The sequence below is a fragment of the Onychostruthus taczanowskii genome, unplaced genomic scaffold (genome assembly GCF_017590055.1).
Source record: "Onychostruthus taczanowskii isolate IOZ18803 unplaced genomic scaffold, ASM1759005v1 scaffold11, whole genome shotgun sequence".
NCBI lineage: Eukaryota > Metazoa > Chordata > Aves > Passeriformes > Passeridae > Onychostruthus > Onychostruthus taczanowskii.
The window spans coordinates 8166948-8192612 of record NW_024497629.1 but is presented as its reverse complement, the minus strand read 5'-3'; the positions used below and the strand labels follow the sequence as shown (position 1 = coordinate 8192612).

The window sequence follows — 25665 nt, the reverse complement described above, 5'->3', positions numbered from 1 at the left end:
TATTTGTACATACAGATATTAGCTCATACAGCAGATTATTCATGTATTAAACTGTCATGATGTTTCAATTTCTTCCAACTGTTAAAATGAACTGCCAAATTTAAACTGCAGCTCACCAGAGTAACTCTCAAAATAGGTAGGAAAATCCCTTCATGCCATTAGCACTGAGTAACATGGCCTTGTTTAACTCATGAAAATGCATTAAGAAAAAAGAATTTCACTCTACTCTGCTTCAACAATCTAATACTTTCAATAAACAAAATGCCTCCATAATTTCCCCAGCATTCACATGGGAAGACAATCTGTAGGCAAAGAAAATAACACATTGATTTGAAGTTATCCGATTTAGTACATATTATTGTAATGATACTGTCTCTTTTATGATTTTGAAAAAAATTACGATCCTAGAGTGGAGTTTTGAAATGAACTCTAAGGCTTGAAGTAATTACAGGTATCCTAAAATAACTAATAAAGCTGTAAGAAATTACTACAGATAGGGTATCAAATTTTATGTCCTGACAAATTTTCAGGTAATAAAACATGACTGCTTTATCTGCTTTACTACAGAACTGTACATCTGCAGTGGATGGGGAATTAAACCTAATAATCAAAGCACTTAATGAAGAAAAATAAACCAGCATCTGTTTACACAACTATGACAACCAGTGCTTTGCAACTCTGAGAAATCAGACAGTAAAGACTGTCACTCAGACCATTCTGTAGCACCCAAACACAGGGAAGTGTTAACTTTGCTTTAGTTTTCTCTTCCAGTGCATGAGCAGGTCAGTCTGCTGTGTCACTGCAGCATTACAGTCCTTCACGGTTAGACCTGGGAGAAGGAACTAAGGATAAGTTTCAATTTCAAATCAAGATGATTTTCCACAAGTGAAAACAAACAAGAGGAACTCAGAATGTGCTTTCATAAATAACTGTTTCTGCATAAACCAGAAGTAACATGTTAAGTACCATAATTCAATTTTTCTGTCTGCCCTAGACACCAGTCACTTTTATTTACGGCACTGCGTAAGAGAAGAAGTCATCTGGCAATCATTTTCTCAGTTTTCCCCGTCAGTACAGACCCAGCAAAACCAAGACCAGAGCACAAGTGTAGAGTTTAATACTTCTGGATTTGTAAGGAAATTGTTTCTCCACCACAGTCAGATGCTCAGACCAGAGTCATCTGATCTCTCTTTATTGGACTATTTTCAAAATTTTTTGGAGGGGAGAGGAAGAGGAAAAATCAAGCCTTTTTAAAAAAATCTAGCTGTAAGACACAACAAAAGAGAATGTATTTCACTTTCTTGACAGAATCTGGAAAGCTGATTGCTTCACTTCAGTTCTTCAGCAAGAAAATATTATACTAGAGCGGAAAACTTATGGAAAATAAAATTACATGAAAGAGGTCATAGCTAACTATCTTAAGCTGCAAGCATTGCAAGCCAAAAAATGAGCTTACTAATATAATCATTAGAAACATATAATAAATATTTGTGCTACGATTCCTGTGCACAATAACACATACTGATAACACAACATTCATTAATTTAACTCATGCATTCAATCATGTTTTATTTATGGTTCTTTCTGTATTTAATCCCTACTGAAGCAAATTTCTATTTTGATCACAGAAAGCGTTGTAAAATATTTTCATTACTGCAAATCCATTATCTGCAACAGTGGTGTCAACATTTTGAATGGAGTAGAAATAGACAGAGCTTAGCTCAATAGTTTAAACTTGTACCATACCTTGTGAGGCAAAAAACTGAGGTATGTATGTCCACATCAGCAGCTAATATTAGTTCAGATCTGCAGTTGTATTTATTAGCCCACTGCTTTTCAGCTGTAAGACTGCATAACATTGTGATTTCTACTTGTATTTTTACTCTCCAGAAAAAGTGTTCTTTTAAATTGACATGAAGTACAGAAGAGCTCTATATGAACACTCAGAAGTTTTGTTCCAATACCAAGGATTCTTGCTTTTTTTGAAGGGCTTATTAAAGGTTTTTTAAAAACCCCCATGACAACAACACAACCCAAACCCCACCATTGTACTAGGCATTTTGTCATTACATTTAATGGTCGAGCAAATGAAAAATAAAGTATGTCTTCAGATCCCTCAAAGTGCCCAACTGCAGTATGTACACTACAAAAAATTATCTCTTCTTAAAAATTTAAATTGTGTATGACATAGTGAATTAAGAAAAAGAGTTTCCAGGACAAATCAAGACCTTCTATTTGAAATTAATTGTTAAAAAGAAATTAAAAATAATTTAGAAAAACCCTTCTGTTTTTAAGAAATACACATATGAAAACAATTAATTTTCATTTTTGAAGCACATCAAAAATATACTTCTCTTGGATGCTTCCAGGAAATATGAGTGTGACATCTAAAAATGGCACATGATTTTTGTTATTGGGACTTGCTCTTTTTCATCTCCTACCCCCTCAACAAATGGACAACGAACACTCCTTACCACTTGATTTTTCACTGACTTCACATGTCAGTGCATAAGGAGCAACTCTATTCACTGCTCCATATGGACTAATGTAAAGACACAGATGTCTAATAAAAGACTTTAAAATAAACCATTTGATGTGACTGTCACTGAAAAGACATGGACTAGACTGCTTTCTTACAAACACCCTGCAGCAGCTCCTTCACAAAAAAGTAAGGTTCTGCTGCAGGTTTTGTTTTTGTTCTTAATTTCTTGCCTATAAAGATATAAAATCATGCAAGGATACAAATATACATAATAATTCTTTAAAGCCATGCTAGAGAATGAGGATTTTTGGAAATACTCCATTCCATATTTCATTCACTCTTCTGGACAAAAACAAAGTGTAAATGACCCTTACAGAAAGAAAGATAAGAGAGTGCTACATTCTTGTGCTACTAGACTTGGATGAAGTTGTCTTAAAAAATGACATAGATGAATAAAAATGAAAAAATTAAATTGCTGATTAGATGTTGCTATCTGCCGTACTAATCACATCTAAATTTGCAAATTATCCAAGAGTCATGTAAATTGTTAGTCAGAGGGTTTTTTTTTTTCAAGTTCCAACAAATTTCAACAACTTTAGTATGGAAAATACAAAGAATTTTATAAATGGATCATAAATTTATTGCCATTATACGCTGTGTCTCCTATAAGCCCTTCACAGCTTAGATCTTACCATATTCCTCAACAAAACTCCAACACATCTTTGCATTTTCCAAAATGGTTATACATTACAAGACAATATGATTTTCCCAGCTTCCTATGCAAAATTACCACAGAGCAGTAAAATGCCAGCTCCAGGTCAACAAGTACAACCAAAAGAGTAATTTTTGTTACCTTGTGGTAACAAGATAACAAGCTTCAATTGCAGTTGCTCCCCTTTCCAGTGAGTTGCTTCATACCTCTCTTCCTCTAAAAATACTCACCCAGAAAATACCATGGATCAGCTGGTGCACAGTTATCTGTTAGCTCATGATAACTTGTCCCTAATGTTTGCATTCTAGATTCTACCTGGCACTTACATCCAATACATATTTCAAAACTGACATATCAATCCATCTCATACATAGGTTCACATTTTTGTGCCACTTATCAGACAGTAGGACTTGGAAGTCCTGGAAAAATCAAAATTAAATTAAAAGATTACATGTGATACATCAAGTTACTTTTTGTAGTGTGATTATCTTTTTTTATAACAGAATTTCTCTGCAATAGAAATTTTAAAAGTAATCTCATTCATACTTTAGATATTATATTGCATACAATGTCAAGTGGACAATGTTATGGAAGGAATCTTTTAAAAATCCTGTGAGTCATGTCGCTTAAAATACATTGCAAGCATCACAATTACAAGAACAAAACAAAAATCTTTCGTCGCGGTGTTCACCTGCTCTTTTGTAGAAGGTTTCATATATTATTATACAGTGATACTTGTGGCCAAAAAGATTTAGAATTCCCATGAGCTGCCTTTTTGGTTTTGATCAAAGGATAGAAAACATTCCTGAGTTCTTCCCTTCCTATCCATCATATTTTAAACTCAGATTTACTGTTTACTATGCACAGAAACAATCTCAATACAATGAAAATTACACTTGTTCTTTTCAAGAAGAATTTTTAAATATAAAACATGAAGATTGAGGAAGGTTTTGGCTAAAGCTGTTAATCTGTCTAAACATTAAATCATTACATTCTTACCAGCTGCACTTCTCCAAAAGCCCCTCTTCCAATCACCTTAACAACATCATAGTCTTCAGCTTTCATTTGTAAAGCTCGGATTTTTTCCACAATCTTCTCATCTAAAACAAATCAAACAGAAGTTGCGATAATGCATGCATTAACAGAATACAATTTTAGCTATTCATTTACAGTAAAAATAAGCTATTTTTATTCAAATGTTTAGAGCCTTCTTGGTAATTCTTGAAATCTGTAGTCACTATTAATATCCCCTTTCATTATTCTTTGGAAACTTTTAGCTGTCTACCTTTAGCTTTAACAAATGAAATATCTTTCATATTTTGCTGACTCTCATTTCACACCTCTAATAATCATTCACAAGCTTATGGGAAGATTCTGGAAGAGAGCCAGAGATGCCTATCTGGAATTTTCAGTCATTTCTTGCTACCTGCTGCACTCCCAGGATCCACTGACACTCCACTGATAATGCCAAGGTGGAGTATGTGGTATGCAAAAAGCACTGCAGGTGCAACCTGCTCCTGCACACCTGGAGGGTTCAACAGCACTCACATGGCAAGAAATGTGCCATGGTAACCTTCATGGACAACTGCAGATCACACAAAGATCTGGCACATCCACTCACCCACCCATTCCATACGAAACACTGATTCAAGTTTACATATGTGTATGGAACTGCTGGCCATCTCACACTACTTTTTTGGTGTTCACTGCATGTGTAGTTTTACACTTCTTAAAATGATGTCTACAATGCTCTGTTTAGCATTCTGCAGAAAAGCACTGCCTATCAGTACGTGTCTTATCAGCAGGTGCAAGAATCTGTAAAAGGGAAAACAGTGAAATTCTGATCTCTGACAAGTTCTAAAAACACACAAGGTCCTAGAGAATCTTTATTCTTGTAAATGAAGCATGCTATGAATGCATTCCCAGCTAAACGCATTTTTTAAAATCTATTCTTATTATGAGGACAAAAGATAATTGAATCAGTGAATGGAATCCATAATACTGGAGGTAATCTGAGGCATGACAAGGTCCTACACACACTTAAAGGAAGAACAAAACAAAGCAAACAGGTGGCTGGAGCAAGAACTCTACCAGGGAAAAGCATGACATTGTATGAAAAGCTCTGGATGCTTATATTCAGAGAGGGGTAGAGGTTTATACTGCAAGATCCCTGTTAAGGGTCAAATACTATGGAATTTTATCCCTAGAAAGGCATTAAGGAGGATCTCAGATCTGAATACAGGGGAGAAAAGGATGAGAAATACAGTTAATGCAGTATGACATTAAAGATGACATGGTCTAAAGGAGTTAATGATAAGAACATCTAGTAAATAGCTTAACCATTCCTACATATGCATGAAGAGCAACTTGGCAGGTCACAAGCAATCCTGCCTGACCATCAGGAACACTTCTTTTCTTCCAAACAAGCAATAAGCCAGTAAGGCATTTTACTGAGTCCTAACAACCCTCAAAACAACCACCTAACTCACACCAGAACGAACTCTCCGTCTGCATAGAGTCCTCTGAAATCAAAAGATGTTAAAGTACAAGATTTAGGCATAAGAAGTGATACTTGTTTTTCAGTTATGGATCATATCACTATCTGTGTGTGTCGTACAACACAACACAGGGATTTCAGTAGCAGGGACCCTTATGTCTGAGTAGGAGTGCAACAGAAGTGGACAAGGAGGCACTCCTGATTTATGACTCAAAAACAAGAATGAACTGGCTCAGGAAGACAGTCTGTGGCAGACTTGGCAGAAGCAACTGTAAGATGATGAAATTTAAGACTCGAACAGATCTGAAGATGGAAAATAGCAGACCTTGGACTTCAGGAGAACAGACTATGGCTGGTTCGGAAAACTCACTGGCAGGATCCTGTGAAAAGCTGCTGTGAAGGGCAGAGGAGTGGGCTGATCTTCAAAGATATGTTCAAAGCACAAGAACAGTCTGTTCCAGTTAGCTATCAAGCTGTTCCAGTTAGAAATTGAGCAGGAATGGCAGGAGCCAGTTGCCTAAATGGGCAACCTCTGCCTCAACTCACCACAAAAGGTAAAGGTAAAGGTAAAAGGAACATGAAAGCTGAGTTGGGTTACCCAGCAGGAACCTCCCAAACCAGAAAAGATGGGATTGGGAAAACCAAGCTCAGCTGGAACTGAAACTAGCCAGGATTATGAAGGGATATAAGAGACTCCAACACAACATGTGAAAGTATCTTTATAGTGAAACATGCTGACATGGACTGCACAGAGGAATTAGCAGGCGAGTGGACAAGTTGCTGCAGTCCCAGCCAGTGGTTTTAAGTTCAAAGCTGACACACTGGAGGACAAGGTGGCTTCTATGAGTGACCCAGACAGGATGAGTAATGAGTTGACAGGAAGCTCACAGTTCAACAACAGCAAGTGCAGAGTCCTGCAGCTGGGATTGAACAGCACCACACAATGGAATAGGATGCATTCACCAGCTAGAAGGCACCATGAGAAAGAGGACCTGATAGCCCTGGTGGACAACAAGCCAAGCAGAGGGGAATGAGGAGCCAGCTTTTGCAGTGACTGTGTGAGTACATGCTGGTAAATGCACAGCCAGTAGATTGAGTGATATAGATTTCCTCCCTGATCTGCCATTTGTGAAACCATATTTGGAATATTATGACTAACTTTGGGGTCCTCAGTGCACAAAAAATACTAAATATTCCCTAGCTTCATGGAAGACCACCAAGATGCTCACATGATGCTCAAGAGAAGCTGAGAGAACTGGAATTGCTCAGGTTAGGGATGGATAAATGGTTGGTCTCAACAGAAGCTGAAATGAGGTTTTATTTCTAAGGGGTACAAAGTGAAAGGACAAGAGTCACCAGACACGACGAAATACCAGAAATCCTATTTTGTAGGAAAAGAATAGTAAGAATGGAGGAAAGGTGCAGACTGTCAAGTGGAGCTAAAAAACTCCATCTTTGGAAATTCTCAAAATTCAGCTGCACAAGAACCTAAACGATCCGATATAACATCAAAAGTGGCTTGACTTTGAGCAGAGAGTTGGACCAGCTGACCTCCAGAGATCCTTCCTAACCTGTGGAACACAAAAACACAACTGGAAGTTTCTTCTGAGGAAAAGACTGGATGTGACATGGAAGGGGAGAGATTAATGTTACAATGAGGGAATGATCTGCTAGTAAAGTTGTAAGGACAGAGGCAATTAAAATCTCCAAAAGTAAACAAATCTGCTACATTCAGTGTACTTATAAGACCAAAGTAATCCAGTATGCCAACAGAAAGAGGAGTTGAGAGAATGTTTTTTCCATACAGAATAATGAAAGCCTAGACCAAGAGCACAGGAAAGCAACAGTGCTTCACCCACACCAAGTATATTATTTTTGTTAATAGTCTTAATTAATTGTGCAGATTGCAAAGGGAATGCTGTGTTTGGAACTCCAGATCACAAGCCCTGGCACTAGACAAGGAAGATAAATACAAATTCACAGGAAGCAGCAGTAGAGAGAGAGTATCAGCAGACTGAAAGTGACAGAGAATGTGCAGTTACATGTTTGACTATAATGTTACATCTCATTAGACACAGGAATGACATGAATTTATTTGAAATGTTTCTGACATGTTTCAATGTTTTCAAATATGTGAAATGAGCAGGGATCTAAACACATGAAAAAGCAGTGTGCAGTTTTATGCAGCTCAATATCTGAGAAGAAACTCACAGGAATACTTCTGTATAAGGTAGAAACCATAAACAAAGTTCCTACATCTCCAGTGAAACTCTTCAAGCATTAAATAAAGGAAACAAGCAATGAAAAACCCAAAAATATATGAAACAACCATCAAAACAACCTAGTTTTATCATCCCTGTGAAATGCTGAGATGGAAAATCCTACTTGCTTAGAATAGAATAGAATAGAATAAATTATAGCCCTTTCAGTTCAAAGAGACCCACAGCGACCACCACTGACCATTTCAGGATTGACCAACAGTTAAAAGTTGTTCAATGCCTCTTAAACACTGACAAACTTGGGACATGGATTGTCTCTCAAGGAAGCCTGCTCCAGTGTCTGACCACCCTCAAAGAAAAGAAATGTTCCATGATGTCTTGTCTGAACCTCCCCTGGTGCAGCTTTGGACCATTCCCATATGTCCTGTCACTGCATCCCCAGAAGCAGAGCTCAGCACCTCCCTTCTCCACTTTTCCCCTCTTTAGAGAGTAGTGAGGTTACCACTCCTTTAAAATTTAATAATCTCAGTTAATAATAGTATCACATAGGGATGCAAATGTTGTGAAGGTATCTGTAACACAGATGGGTTGTCTATTTTGGCATAAAATCTTATGGATATGGAACAGATAATCAATGCATGGAATGAAAAAAACTGGGGTGCAAAAAGACAAGCTTTGATTAACCCTGAAGCCACATCATAATTGCAACATACTGGATCATAAGATTTAGTTCACATATCACATAATGTGATCTAAGTCAGGGTGCAGGAGACCTTTCCAACAGCAGCCTTCTTATAGTGGTCTGAACTTTCAGATTTCACACAGATGAGTTTGAAAGTTTTGGTATCTGTTTGCATGTCTCATGAATTTGCAACAGCACAAAGCCCAGCAGAAGGAAAATGTTATGTTAAAGGAAGACATTAGATGGACACCCCAGCCCCAGGATGCAATGGAATCTTATAGAAATATTGTGACATTTAAGTAAAAGTCCTAAAACATGAGAATACCATCACCTATGACTCAGTTAACACAGGAAGGACCAGGAATGTTAGATACAAAGAGTCTTTAAAGACAACTTTTGATTTACTATTTGAAAATGGCACTATAACTTTTAAACAAATTAAGTTTCACTTTCTGAAAGGGCAGAGTGTTTGGATCAGTCACTGACAGCTGGCAGCAAGAATGCGGCTGAAGGTTGCAAACATTTGTGAAAATTGAAAAAATACCTGTCTAGGACAGTAAAGAGGGATGGAGAGGAAGGAAAACCCCAAACTTTTCTGCCTTTTAAGGTAAAAAAAAGTTCATATGCAGGTTATTTTCTCAAAAAAAAAAAAAATGCATATCAAGCAGTTCTGGGAAGTGTACATATGATGAATAAAATTTCAAGGGAGTACAATTTTACCCCACAGATCAGACACAGTCAGTCAATGAGTGCTGCTTTGAAGTATGTTAAGGCAAAAGTTGCCGCCCTAGGCAGAAGTCCATCCAGAAGTTAAACTGAAGTACAGCCAGGAAGTGCTGCAATATCACAGCTGAACAAAACCAAACAGAAAGCACAACAGAAAGACTGAAGTAATGAGGGGTGCATCCATAGTGTCTCGTCAAAGGTGTGTGAAGAAGAAGAAAAAGAAGAAGAAGAAGAAGGTGCTGGAGGCCTTGCAGAATCAGGAACAAGAAGGCACAGCTCCAGAAAGGGTAATGCTTCCTCGCTCAGAGAAAGAAAAGGGGAACATAAGAACTATGTTCTCTTGCATAGATGGAAAAGAGCAGAACACAGGGAAACAGAAAGCAGCAGCCCTCTCTGGCTTACAGAGAACACATCCCTAATGTAATGAAAATACATTACAATACATCAGGGCTGAATTCCTTTGTATCTACCAAGTACCCAAAAGGGAATGTGGTTAATGACACTGACATATAACTTGTTTATACATGTAAGACATTCTGTCTTACACACTGTGGCTTCCATGCTCTGCTTGGGAAAGTTGGTTATTTGATACCTCTCCCATCCCTACTCCTACCAGAACAATATCATTAAGAACAGAACTGGAGCCCAGCCTGCTAAGGCGACTGTGAAGACCTGGCAGGGAGCTGCCTTAGAGAAGCCAAGAGAAAACCAGAGGAGCAATTAGCTCCTTAACTCAGTGGAAGTTCTACAGTGCACTAAATTTCCAAGACAGCAAATGGCATCTGACATTTCATGAGTGCTGCTGACAGGAAGCCCAGAGCACACAGAGCTGCAGCCCTGGGAGGCACTCACACCACACCGGGTAACAGCAGTTCCTGTCAGTAACCACAAGGCTGGGCAGGATTCAGCAACTTCAAATGACATAACAAAATGCAAGGGAAGGAACCAGAACTGTTGATTTTGCCATAAATTAATCTTCCAAGTAAGCAGTGTCTTCTTGGAGAGGAAAATGGCCAAAGGAACTTTCCAGGGAATTTATTCAGGGAGTCTAGAAAAACTGGTGCACAGGTGTCACATCTCTACTAGAAGTCCCTTCTACTGTAAATACATCCACTGTTACTACACTCTGCAAGTCTGCCAACCTACATAACATCAGCAAATCATTTTAACAACACAAGTTTCCAACTGTTGAGTGATGCTTAATAATGCATAGAAAATCACCAATCCATTTAGGGAGTCAAGACTTCTGGGTTGTACAAGGCCTGTTGATGGTACCCCTCTCTATGCTGCTATTTGGACTTGCTCAAAATCCATTTTTCCTTGCCCTTCTATTCATGATGATAAGATGATAAATGATTAAAATGTTTCCAACTATTGCTCAAACCTGTTATTTAACTATTTCAGACTAAGTTGCATCTGAATGGGAGACCACCAAAAAAGGCACAAACCACTAAGACATGATTTAACACTTGGCAAATCTTAGACAGCAGCAAAAATTGACTTGGAAGAATTTACTCAACCTATTGTCTTTGCCTGGATGACAGAAGAGGAAAAGACCAAGAAAGATTTGTTATACCAATCCCATGCTGAAAAACTCAGCTTCCTTTTCTAAAATAAGCAAATTAGTTTTTGCTCTCAGAGGAGCAATGAGATTCCTCTCATTGTTTTGGGAATTAAATATTGCATTACACTTTTCTGTTCCATGAATATGCTAAAAAACAGAGCATTTAAATCAGAACCCAAACAGCTGATTAAAGCAACAGAAAAGGAACAAAAAGACTGAAAACGAATGGTTGTATTATGTCATATATTTGATGTGCCTCTTATAACAAACACAGGCTACACTTTGGTTCAGTACCTTAAAGAAAGTGGTAAGAAATCAGAATAGTAAGGCAAAGCAGGCAATTAAAGAGTTTCTTTCATATTAAAGAAGTGAAGAGGTTGCTTCAGCAAAGTGGTCACAGAAACAGAATACACCTAACTCCTATGGTATGGACAATTAATAAACTGCCTTTGTGAAATAGTTGAAACATTTGAGTTTCAGCTTGCAATAAGGAATAGAGCAGAACATAAATTAATGTCTCAGCTGCAGAGCTAGATATTTCACTTTTAAATTAAAAAAAAATAATAATAATAAAACATTAACCTGAATAGTAATAACTTGATGTAGGTTGGAAGCAGGGTGTATGCAAACCCCTGGGATTGTGGTGGGGAAAAGAAAATTCATCTCTCAAAGTGTTATTGTGGAAGAACTAAGTGATTAAACTGACTGAAAGTGCGATGATTATTTAGTGTTTGCCACAATTTCTGCAGAATTGTGTAATGTGGATGAGAAGAATCACAGTGACTCTGCCTTAGCTGCCTCACTGTGCAGCACAGTGTAACTCCCAGGAGGCCCTGCCACCTCTCCGTGCTGGCCTCAGGAAGCCTTGGGGAGGGATGCAGGCTCCAGGCCCCGGGCACAGAGTGCTCACAGAGTTTGTCAGAACCTTTTGACAGCAGTTCTCAGCTAGGCATTTGTGGCAGTTCTTCAGATGCTGAGAAAAATCACAAGAGACAAGAACTCACTGTTCCTTACCCTAAGAAGGCAACAACTTACAGTTCCATAAATTCTCAATACAGTTCCCAACTTTTCTTCCAAGCCCTAGGTGGCAAAAGACTTCAGCAAGCACGTGCCACACTCTTTCCAGTGATACTTACTACCCTCAGAACAGTTTCCAAGAAGGCCTGAGCTATGGGTTTAGCAATTTTAAACTGCATAAAATGGCGATGTCAATAAGAACCCATTTGTTGTCCTGTTTTTTCATGTATCTGAGTGGCTCATTTTGTGCTAGCACAAGTATCAGTGAAGTGAAATGAAAATCAGAAACTGGTCTTTGCTTTTATTTTGCCTGACTAGTTTTAATAAAAAGAAAAAATGAAACCTGACTCTCTGCATTAACTCTGCTCAGTTCCCCTGTGTGGTATATAACAAAGCGTACAACCACCTGTGTCGGAAAAGACTTTGAAATTAATCACTACGGCAGGATTGATTCTTTCTTTTGCAATATCAAAATATTATCAGCCTCAAATGTTTACAAAATTCTCATTTCACAATTTATTTTTTCCCTAAGTGTAAATCTCAGAAGATATGCAGCACTATTTTTATTCTCTCCCAGTCAGTACAGAAACAGGAGAGAAGTTACATGCGTGATTCTTAAGAAAGATGCACTGTCACACGATATGTTGACCAAAATAGTCAGGTGTTGCATGCTATTTTAGAGTTCAACAGGTAAGGATGAAGTGCACCCTTAAAAACTCACTATTAGCTACTGTGAATTTTTTTGTAACACATCTCAAAATTCTTTTAACTAGTACCTGGCTATTTCAACAGTATACTGTCAGCTGATTTAACAATAAAAAGGCAGTAACAAAATTGTGAACAAAAATGTATTTTCATGTTTGACATTGCTGGTAGCCCTCACATCACATAAAATACTTAAAAATATTTACTACAACAATGACAGAGAACCTAGAGGAAGAGAAGGAGCAACAGCCTTCAAAGAAAGGGAGACAGACAGCCAGAATGTTCAGGGGCTGCAGAAAACAAACAAACAAACAAACAAAAACCAATCAAATAACTACCAAAACCCCAACCTGTTCCTGAGGCTAAACTGTTTTCCCACAGTTACTATTTCTAATAGTCAAAAGACACTGGTCTTCTGATCAGAGAAAGGCTTCTAATTTTGTTCTACTGCAAAAATGGTAATGTAAAAGCAAATATGACCAGCTTATAGAATTTGCTGATAAATGTTATTTATGTCATTTTCATAGGGGTTTCCCCTCACTTTACACATACAATGCTCAGTTGCAAATAACAAAGGTACTTAAAATGCTGTTACAGACCCTTTCTTTCACAATTATCTGCTTGAATTCCTTTGAACTCAAACTGAAAATAATCCTAAGGTATGCCTCTATGTCCTAATCTGCTCCTTCTTATTTACTGTATTTTAAGTGATTTCTCCAAATGACACTTTACTGGCAACTGTAAAAGTTGTATGTCCATCTACGGGGCTCTGCTAAACCTGATGGAGAAGCACTGAATTCCAAAAAAAGAACACAAATTACTTCACCTGCCACTTATTCAAGTGAGGACTGTGAGTGGATATTCCAAGGAGTCCCAGGGCAACACAGAGCAGACACACACACTTCTTAGCAGTAAAGAATTTAAAAGGAATTGCTAATAAGACTGCATCTGCAGAAACCTAACCCCAACATATGCAATAGAAAAGGTATTTTTAAAAAAATATATATATCTCAAAATAAACTCATTACAAAGCATAGTTATTCCAAGAAGGCTTACTCACTGCAAATTACAGAATAATCTGCTATTTTTACAAGAAAAAAATGTTCTGCTTATATACAATAATAGAAAACACTTCAAAACCCACAAAATACAGATATTCTGATGTAGAATCATATGCTTAATAAACTCCAAGATCCTGTCTACAATTAATTTGGGGAGAATCACAAACACTTATGCAAAGGTTCAAAAATGAACACACAGATTTTATGGTACAACAATTTAGTTTTAAAAACCCACAGAGGGCTTCTCTGTTAGATTAAATATGACTATACAAACAATGCTGACATTCAGTGTAATGAATTCCTGAAGAATAATAACTAGGATATACGTAGCAAGTTATGTAGCTACACATACGTAAGATAAGAAAATAACATAAAAGGGTTTTCCATTTTATGTTATTTAGGAAAATAAAAATCTGGTATTTTCCAACATATTTTCACAATATAACAACTCCCTTAATGAAATTTCTCTGTGTAATAAATGGTCCTCCAAAACCTTCTGAAGCTCAGATTTATAAAAGTCAGTAGAATAACCATGAGTAATGCATTTCTGACCACTCCACTTCTCATGATTGAGATCACAACAATGTCATTGTTTAAGAGTCACTTGCAACTTACATCTATTTAAAAAATTATCAATGTTCTTGTTCTTCCTCAGCGCTGGATAATCCAGATCAAGGACCAAAGAATTCAAGCCATCCTGAAAAAAAAATAAAACCAAGTTAATTGAATTCTAAAATCTAATTAACAACTTACTTAAAATTACTGCACTGAGACTGATTATACATTATTCAAGCACGCATTACATTCCTAGTAGGCAAATCAAACAAGCTCTCAAGTATGTTTATAAACCAGCAGAGGAGCCAACACACACTGACTGGCTCCAAGTTCTATAAACAGTACAGCTATATTACCACTGATTAGTGGCACTGGGACTTAAACTGGAGTAGTAGTTTTAATCTTAATCAGTAAGTAATCTTACTCATTAAACACTGATTTAAGATACTGAGTTCAGACAATCCATTTTTCTTACTTCTGTTACACTTTTCCTGCAAAGACTTTATGTTTGTATATCCATATTATTGCTTTCATCAAAGTCTCTCTACATTCTCATTCTGGACATTCAAAAACCAACCACACATTTTTCTTGGAAGCAAGACATGGCCTAAACCTAAGAAGACAATTCACCATGTAATTCAGGCTCACAACACTAAAATACCTTTTCTAAGTGACTCAACAGAAGATGAGCCAGAACTCTACATGCCGTTCTGCTACCCATTATCAATGCCTCAGCAGAAAACAATTGAGACTTCTAAAATGGCAAGGGATGAGATCACCAAAGCTAAACTAAAAATAGTATTTTAAATGCCTGTTACAAGACTTTACTCAATTCCATCTTTCTGCAACCTGGAAAAACTTGAGAAAATTACTCTTCAAACACAGAGACCTCTCCAGTTACACAGGGACAAATAAAACTAAAAATTAGTTGCGGATACTAAGAGGAGTATACACCATTCATTGTCAGCAGCTCCAGTGTTCAGCCAGAACTGGCAGCTTTACTCATTGCCCTAAGAACAAAATCCTGAGACTGCTTTTTCAGGTTTTTGAGCCTTGACAGGGCATCACAGAGATTTAAATCAGAGACCGCATCATGTTTATTAATAGGCAGCCAACAGAACTAGACAGCTTTTTGGACTTCTTCATAACTGAGGCTATACAACCTGCTGATTTTATATTTTTATTAATATATCTGGGAAGGTTTACTGCAAATATTACTAAAATTATTACAATATTCATCTTAATAACATATCTGGAAAGATTCAAAGGCAATGCCTAAGGTTATTAAATACATTTTGAATGCCACTTTGTCCTAAATAAGCTCATACAAAAATAAGACCACCTCATCCATGGCAATATCAGTTTACATCACAAAACACATTAATGGTTAAGACAATTTCCAAAATGAAGGGATTTTATTAATTTATTTTTGCCTCCTGACGAATGAAAGTGTCTTGGAAAGTGTCACAGACACATTGATGGAGTATGGGTTAGACAAATGATTAAAAGCTGGTTGAAAGACTGGGCCCAGAAGACTGATCAGAGGCACAAAGTCGAGTCAGAGCTGGTCACCAGCAGTGCACCCCTGCACTGGCACTTCTCTTGGACAGAGAAGGTTTTCACAAAGGTCAGTAAGGGGAAAAGCCAAGTCCTGCTGCTGGAGAAGAAAAACCCCAGGTACCAGGTATAGGCTATGGCCTGACAAGCAGGAGAGCAGCTTTGCAAAGAAGCACTAGAGGATCCTGGTGAACAATAGGTTCCTTTCTACTCTGCACTGATGAGGTCCCATCTGGAGTGCAGTGTTCACTCCTGGTCTCCCAAACCATCAAAGGTAGGGATCTACTGAAGTAAGTCCAGCAAAGGGCCAGTAAGATTAAGGCACTAACACATTTCCCCAAAGAGGGAAGGCTCAAAGAGCTGTGACTGCAACCTGAGAAGACTGAGGTCAGGGGAGCTCATCAGTGTCTGCAAGCAGCTGATGGGAAGGACAGAAGAAAAGGCACTGCTCATTGACAGGACAAGAGACAATGGACATAAGGTAAAACATACAAAACTCTATTTGAACACCACACTTTTTTCCTTCTGAGAGTGGTCAAGTACTGGAACAAATTGCCCACAGAGGCTGTGGAAGTCTCCACCAGTGGAGACATTCAAAATCTGACATGGCATGGTCCTGGACAACCTACTGTGGTAGTCCCTGCAGTGAGCAGGGTGTTGGACTAGACAATATCAAGAGGCCCTTGCCAATCTCAAACATTCTGTAGCACCTATGGTATTTCCACTGCTGCACAGAAAAAAGGCGGAATTTTACTCTTGACTCCATGTAACCTTAACTGCTATAACGGTTTTACACATCAAGTTTCAGAACTTCCTACCAGAAAGAAGTATAAGACAGTGTAAATAAGCAAACAGCAAGTCAGTCAAGAAGGCACAGTAGTTGCTTTAATAACAGTAAATATAGGAGTTATTTCAGCCTTGACCATAACAGCTCCTGCAAGACAAATTAAGGAGAAAGGAGTGATGCACCAGGACATCATACTCATCTTTCAAAGGGACAGAAGACTTATTTCTAATTTGTATGACACTTTCACAGAAGATACAATAAAACCAAACCAAAGTAACAAAGTTTTTATATACTTATGTATTACTCACTACGTGAAATGCACAGTTAATGCCCAATAATCTGGACAAATCCAACAGAAAGTACTAATTTGAAATGACTTCCTGCAAAATAGCATAAGAGAATCCATACTACTCTTGATTTGGCAAACACCACCTTCAAAAAAGGGTATCTCATTCTGCAGCACAGTGTGTCTGCAGAAATATGGATCCTCACCTGCAACATGTAGACAAGGACCAAGCTGAATGCCCTGACAGGAACAGCTGGGCCACCTTTTAGAATTTCACTTAGCTTAATGAAGTATCAATTCCAACTAGATGGCAGTCTACACCAAACTCCAACATTATTCTTTCACTGCTACTGAAAAAATACTCTCATGATCACAAACAACTGGGTAGACACTTTACTGGATATGTAAAAGCAGTCTGGGCTAACAAAAATAAGGAAGGCATATTTTTGTTCTTCTTATATTGGAGGGTAAGAGAGGTGAAGTCACCTGATGTCTTAATGCTTTTCATGTGAAGATATTTTAGTGGTTGACCAAGAAACCCATATATATGGGTTTATATATGTGCTTGACTTCTATTTCATGCAAAACATCAGGGGGAAGAATAGCTATCACCCAAAAAAATTTTAGTGAAGTTGGATTACAAGGCCCAAACCAATCATACATATTCCAATTTAAGCTGAACTCTATGTTATAATTTCAGATGTCATTTTTTTCTCCACACGTCATTCCGATTCCATGGCTTTTTTGTAGGCTACACAAACTGAGAATCATATTTGCAGCTAATTTTTAATTAGCTCTTTTTGCCTCTTTTTCATGGACTCCATGTAAGAATTTTCACAAGTAGTTATGAATGAAAGGAAATTTGAGAACAGCATGACTATTTTAGCTCTTTGGAAGTGTCCTAACTCTAGAACACAGCCAGATACAGCTAGTGTCAAAAAGAGGTGATAAGTATAATCATCACAAGAAAAAGAGTGTCATATTTTTTTTAGCCCTGTGAACAAATCTTATTATCATACTCTTTCAAAGACAAGATTTTAAGCTTTTAAACAAAATTTTAATGTAGACATTTCACGTTCATATCAACTTGTAATTTATGAAAAACTTGTCTTGCACACTAGCATTTTGTCAAAAGTTTTCTTTAAAGCTTTACATTTTCATTGAAAAACCTAGTTTATATCACTTAACAGAAAAATTCACTACAACTAAGCTGGGTCAAAAGATTATGCAGTAAAACAGACAGTTTCTGAAGAGAAGTAATCCAGGAAATGACGTCTCCTCTGTCTAGGCCTCACAGATAAGTCACTTCAACCAGGAAATATGCTATTAAAGGGATTTCACTGCTCACTTCCGCTTTCTGCTATTACAAAAGACTGAACTAACAGGCCAAAAATAGCAGCTTCCAAGCAAATGCATCACTGGCAAAGATAGATCTGCCCCATCAAAAGCCTTTTGCTGATGGCAAACATGCTGAAATGTTTTCCAAGAGAAAAGACCAAACTTGATAAATTTTGCAGCACCCTCCTACTACTACATAAGGAACAGAGTTCTTGGCCACTCTGACAGCAGTCACCCTCTGTGGACAACAGGGAGCTTGGCTTCCCCAGCAAGCAGTTTGCACTCTCTACCGACCTGAATGAAGCAAGAAAAAAACAGGCAAGAAAAGTTCATGAAATACATGAACTAAATGTTTCTGTTCTTCTCTGACAGAAGGGTAAGTGATAGGGAAAAATACTAGTAGCTTCTCAATCCAGGCAACCCCACAGAAGCCTTCAGCAAATGAAACCATTCCGTGCTGGTAAGAGTTTCTGATGTTAAAGTAACTGTCTGAACCTGTCTAACATTGAGATGTGCATGTAAACTCCCCTGGCTGTCAAAATCAGCTTTGGCTATTTTGTTTTATTCCTCACTTTCATGATGTGAAAAAAATAAAACACAAGGCCAAACAGTGCATGACTGAACAGAAAAGGCATCAGTTACTTCAGAAAATAATTAATAATCCTGCGATAACTGGAAAATATAAAAAGCCTAGTGAAAGATGTCCCTGCCTACAGACAAGGAGCTGGAATAGATGATCTTTCAAGGTTCCCATCCAACCTACACCCATGAGATCCTACAGAAATTCATTCTACCATTATTTATTAAAAGTTTTAAATATTCCTTTCCTTTTCCAAATCACCAAATAAAATTTAATAAAATATGCTGCAGCAAAAAGTAAGAATAGAAAAGTCTTGTAACATCACATTGCATTCTTCTAACTGGGCCTAAATTCTTTTAAAGGCAGAACTACCCAAACCTACGAACACAGAAAGTAAGCATCTAATGACTCTTCCCAGGACTAAACCTCCACTATGTTCTTCCATATGCCAATGGGACCCTTAAATAATTCTGGTCTTTCCTGAGCAATTACTTCTTTCCATAACACAGAAGCTACATTTGGATGCAAGGTGAACTGCTCAGTAACAGCCTACAATAGGAAAAACAACCGAAAGGTCATATGCAAGGCAAATACAACCTTTTCCCTGCTCAGTGATCTCTAGGATATGTTGCAATTCACTTTTCTCTTATTTAAGTGTTAGTAATCAGTATGTGAAGGAATAATCTGGGCCATGATAATGCAGCTGACATTTACTGCTGGGAGGTCTTGCTATTCTAGTTCTTTAACAGTTTTACATTAATTAACAGATTTTTTTAACAGCATTCAGTATGTACAGTTTAGAAACCTAAAAGCAGCTACTGTCCACAAACGAGTATGTAAATACTTAACAACAGGCTTTACTTACAATCTGATTTCTGTACATGAAGGTAAACAAATACTGAAATGGTTTTAATGTTGTCTACTAGTGAATACAGGCAAATTTTTGTTCATCATACAACCAATACTCCTCAAGACACATCCTCTGATGTGCTGCATCTTATGCACATATTTTAAGAGTTTTATACATTTTCTCCTGCTATTTGAAAGGCACAGTGTGAAAGTGTAATGATAACAATAGGATGATAACAGCTCAAAACCAGCTTCCTTCTAAATACTTACAAAAGTATAGTCAAAATTGTTCAAGATGCAACAAGACAGATGGTAAAGAACACCACTATGGAACAGTAAAAGCATGTCAATAATGATCATGAAGGCAAAAGGGTGTGATCAGTTGTAGTTTACAAGAGAAAACAATGGAAGATACTTTATATTAAGAATGATAAAAAAAAAATCCATTAAGTGTTACAAAAAACAATGACTGCACAGAAGATTTAAGTTTTCCATGCTTTCTGGGATAAGAATGAAAACAAATCCTAAAGAAAATAATTATATACATGAAGAAATGTGCTGAGGACAAGATACACTGAAATTCATTCACAGTATTTAATGAGACTGTCCCAATAAATTTACATTGAAAACTCAGGAGAACAGGAGAGGTCAGCAGGACTGAAAAGGGTAAATTAAATCAAAGCACTCCCATTACAAGGTATAGGTTTTCCAAGCTACTTGGAACAAGACATTCATCATCTTCTAAACACCCAGAAGACTAACATGTGAGATCCAGGGTTTAAGGTATTTTGTCTTCTTCTCAAAGATAAAACAGTGCCATATAAAAGATTTCTGGCAGATTATAGGGAGTAATCAATAATGCAAATCATCTTAACACAGGAAAAAAATGCAACAACATTAACTCTGGGAAAGTAAAAAAAATATGGCATAGGAAATCATGGAGAAAAGGTCCAAAAGATAATTATTAGGAGTTTGGTAATCATCAGGACTTGGAAAAGTGTGTCAAAAAGAAATTCCCTTGGGTTTTTCCTGTTTCAGTTCTACAGAATATTTTCATTGCCACAATAAAGCAATAAAATTAGAAACAGATCTATTAAGAACTAAAAATAAAATAATAAATTCAGCAAATTATACCAAGCTTGGAGTTTTAAGCACAGGCTTTTTACTGCATTTGAAATTACCTCAAAAAGAAGGAAAAAAAAAACCCTGAAAAAAAAATACAGTCAGATGCAACTTAAAGTACAGAAAGAGGGGGTGGGGGGGAATCTCCACTAACATATGCTTTTGAATGCAGTTAAATGCACAGAATATAAAAATTGAAATAATGACCAAGCAGGAAGATAATGGAAAATGACATGGAGTTATAGCAGACTAGAAGACCAGTCTAAGATGCATAAACAGGATAAGACCTCATGGAGAACTAAGATTCTTTTGTAAATAAAGATCAGAAATAATTTGCTGCTATTGGTACAGCCTAAGCCACAATACTGTGTCCAGTTCTGTGAATCCCTATTCAGAGGAGTGCAAAAGACAAGCTGGAAAAGAACTGAAGGGAAGTTAACAAGAGCAGGAAAATGATAAGCAATTTGTGCTAAAATAGGCTGCCAGGACCAGAGACTTTAGTCTTTAAAAATGTTTGCCTAAGGAGACAAGTTCTCTCAGAACATAAAAAGCTGTTATGAGCGATGCTGATGATAGACGATTCCTCACATTCCCCAAAACAGCATAAAAAATTAGCTAATTTAGGCACAAAGGTGAGGTCACAGATTAGGGAAAAAAGTTCTAAATAGCAGTAGTGATAAACTGACATAATGCAGCTCCTCAAGGGAGTTGAGAAATCACCTACACAAGAGATTCACAAGCTAGAGAAATACCTATTACAGTAGGTCCAGCTGTGGAACCTTTAGTAGTGATCTCTAAAATTCCTTCCAAGCCTACCTAAAATCTCTTCACAAATTACTGTAAGAAACACACATAAGCAGTAAATCAACCAAATCAAACCAAAGAAAAAGGACTGAAAGCAGGAGGAAAGCAGAAGCTCTGAAGATTAACATTATTCACTTTAAAAACCCAACTTTAAAAACCCCAAAAACTTAACCATTACAAAAATGCACATTTTTTCCTCCAAACTGGTGGTTGCTGTTTTCTCTTTAAGCTTTAATAAAATAAAACTGGTCTTGCATGTGTTGCTGATTATCACTGTAGCCATGGAAAATTCAGTAGTTCAGCATAACCTGCTTTCATCTGAAGTCACTGTATATTTCCAGGTTCTTTAGCTACTTTTGATTTTAGAATTCACACTGCTTTCAAAATATTAATGTGCACCAAAGCCCAGAACAACAAACCTATTAAAATGACATCAGAGATAATTTCCTATTCATTGGAAATCTCCAAGTCCTATATTAGCAATCTTTGCTCCTTAACAAGAGAGCAAGAGCAGGTTGGTAATTTTGACTGTCACTTTCCTGCAGTCATTCATGCACCAGCTCTTGACGGAGTTTGCCCAAGCAATCTAGCAAAACAGTACAAGTACTAGCTACACTGCAAAAATACTATCTACAAATGCACAAAAAATAAACCTATGCCCGGAATTGTTTCTCTGACATCTGAAAAAATGGAATTACCTACTGTTTCAAAATCCAAATGCAACACACAGCCTTTTATTCATTCGTCTTTTCTCACAAAGGGCTTCCAAAGGCTACAGCTGTTGGACTAAGAGGTAACATCAGGAACACAGATAAAAGGTCAGGAGGCTCATCTGTGCTTGAGGATGGAGACAGATACACAGCCTATTCTTAAAATCATGTCTTGATCACAAGGTCATCCTTGTTCCATATTAACTAAGAATCCCACTTGTCCGTAATGAAAATTATTCTATTTATCTTTTTGTAACCTCAGACAGTTCAGTCTGTGAAGCTACTGTGAGCAACTATCCATTGCATGTTATACCAGCAGAATCATTCACCCTTCAATTCCACTGTGAACTTGTTTTCAGATAAATGAATTTCCTATATATTCCTTCATGTAATGCTGATGGTTCTATCATATAATCTATTTTTACTAATCTGTTTAGCAGTCATGGATAAATAAGATGCAAGTACACAATCTACTCAATAAAAAGGATACTTATTAGGGTAAACAACAAAAATTGTAACTACTTCTATTACAGTAACTGGAGCTGCAAACAACATGGTTTGAAAAAAAAAATAAAGAAAAAGCCTGGTGCTCTCCTCCCTTAAAAGCATGATTAATTAGAAGTTATAAGCATGATTAATTAGATGTTATAAAAGGACTTGGGTTTTTTTTGTAGTCACTGATTCAGAACAAATTATTATAAAATTTCCCTGTACTAAAAATACCAGCAACTGTTTAAAATCACTCTTTAAAACACTTCTAAACAAATAAATAATGGCCTGCCCATCATGTTACCTCCTGCCTAACTTCAAATTTGATGTCATTCTTATCAGCTGCACCACATATTTCTTGAAATGTAAGTGCTGTACTCCACCATATTTCCATGAGCCCAGATTTCCAGTTAAAGTGATGAATAAAACTGAGGTAATCAAAATCACATCTAACTCTGGAGTACAGAATTTGGATGCAGTATGGAAAAACCTACATGCAATATGTTAAAATACATAAATATTTAAAATGTTTAAATATATAAAAAAAACATAAATAACACTTCAATTCCAATTCCTGTGTCAGGACTTCTAATGGAACATTCTAGATTTTAAAGTAGAACAGGAATTTTTCTGGATGTTTTCTGATGGAACTCTATACATTCTTCTAGGGACTGACTAAAGCAATAGTTCCATCATTTGTAAAATCCATGATGATGAGGTATTATCAAAACCTGAAGTTTTCTCATCAACTTCAATAACAAAAAAAAAAATATTTAAGAGGTCAATAGCCTGAGCCTCTAGGACTATAACAGAGTTTGTCCCTCTTGACAAGCCCAACTAAGTGTTTGAAAACTCCCCCCCAAAACATGGAGAAAAACAAACCCTGTCATGCCACATAACTGGCTGTCCTGTATAAAAGAGACTGGATGCACACTCAGGACAGACATTAAGCAGCCACTTTGAGCAGGGGTTGAACCTAGATGACCTCTGGACATCTTCAAAACTGAGTTATTCCATGATGCTACAATTACTTTTAACCTGAGCATATGGCAGATTAGAAACATTAAAATCAGTTTTTGTATCAGTGAGTCCAAGAACTTCTGTTCTTGTAAAGATAAAGACAGTCCTTGAATAAGGAATTTCTTTACTGTAAAAAAAGTATGAAGCAAAGCAGTAGAAAAGAAGTGTTGACAGGAACTTGCTATCTGCAGTTTGCAAGACTACTTCAGTAAGCCTGGTGAAATGAATGCCTATTGCAATCTGCTGCTGTAACTAGTCATTTCCAAGTTTCTGAGCAAGAAGTTGGTCCTCTGCACAAATCTATATCAATTAGCTATTTCTCCCACAAGATTAGTTAATACCTTCACATTGCAAACAACTGCTCCCCAAAGCTGTGGGTAGCCTTTATCAAGATCTTTGGGCTTCTTTCACTGAAGAGGAGGTGATGCAAAGGACCACAGAAGAGAGCAAAAGATTTCTTCTGAAGGATTTTTTCAACTACTTTAACAAGAAATTAATTCAGTCATGGAAGAACTTTTATTTCTTTAGTCACTAAAATCTAGTTAGTGTAAAGTTTAAAGACATCAAGGCAACTGCAGAACCTTGTTGTAGAAGCTGCTAGCATGTGAATTCATTACAAAATTTAAAATTTCTATCACAGTTGATCACAAACTCGGGAAAATAACAGCTCTTGATTTCTGATCTGTTTATCTAGCCATAAATTCCACTCAGTGGGTGTTGTTATATCCTCTGCCTCATGAATCAGTTTGCAGAAGCTTTTAATGCTAATTGCAAGTTATATCAGAAGGAACTGTGTTTAAAAATAAACATTACATAATACTAAGACACCCAAGAAAAAATTCCAAACTATTGCAGCTTGAAGAGACAAATACAAGCAATAAACACTTGTGCTTTTATACAGCACCTCAGTTTTGCTTCAGTCAGGAAAAACATCAGTGTCTGTGAGATATTCAAATGTCATGTATGACCATAATAAAATAAATACATTATCTCACTTTGGATAGTGTAAAAAATCCTGTGCCATGCATAAAAGAGCATGACTTGGAGCATGACACAGAACGACTGTGATTAAACCTGTTTCTCTTAAACTGAAAAGCATTTAGTAAGTCTGTCCCTAGAAAACCAGAATATACACACATACATGCACACTCACACACAGGCTCAGGTCTTGGGTAAAGGGTATGAAAGACAAGAACAAAAGCTTCTATGAAAAAATCAGCAACTAAAGAAAGTAAATGGGGGCACGCTGTCTTGGTAAAGGAGGAGACCTGGGTACAGAAGATGGGCACTTCATGCCTTTTTTGCTGTTGCTCCCTGGGACATACAGAGCTCCACCTCAGGCATCCTCATGGGATCCTTCTGAGGGGCGTGAAGGAGTCAGTCATGACCATTACCAGGCCGCTCTCTACCTCCCAGAGGTCACAACAACTGGGGGAGTCTCCTGTTAAGTGGAAAAGAACAAGTTTTCTGCCCATGTTCCACAAGGAGGACCTGCAGAAAAACAGGCCAAAATTCCAATTAAGTCCAAGCCCCTGGACACCATTATAATTTAAATGCAGAATAAGATAACTGAATAAATTGATTAGAAGTAAATTGTACATAATCAACTTGTCTTCTCTAAGGAGATGACTTTTTCAGTGCCGAAAGTATGAGCAGTGTTGTTTATTTTGTTTATCTAGACTTCAGCAAGGTATTCAACACAGATTCCTGCAGGAATTGTATGGGCCACTTGGGTACACAAACAATCAGTTGGGTGGAAACCTGGCTGGACCATCCGGCTCAAAGTATCACTGTGATCAGCAGAACCAAGTCCAACTTGGCACCTGGTGACCACTGGCTTTCCCCAGGGACTAATAATGGGAGTGATACTGGGACCAACACTGTTTGTTTTTACTAATGACCC

At 37.2% G+C, this 25665-nt stretch overlaps 1 protein-coding gene across 4 annotated transcripts in view; it reads right to left on the bottom strand.

Annotated features, from left to right (window-relative positions):
* ROCK2 (Rho associated coiled-coil containing protein kinase 2) overlaps positions 1-25665 on the bottom strand; it is a 103547-nt gene that overhangs the window by 48676 nt on the left and 29206 nt on the right. For all 4 annotated transcript variants that reach the window (XM_041420628.1, XM_041420604.1, XM_041420611.1 and 1 more), the window contains exons 2-3: positions 14281-14362; positions 4194-4294 (exon numbers count right to left, since the gene is read on the bottom strand). In XM_041420628.1, the coding sequence (XP_041276562.1) occupies positions 4194-4294; positions 14281-14362 (183 nt within the window). The remainder of the gene's footprint in view (positions 1-4193; positions 4295-14280; positions 14363-25665) is intronic.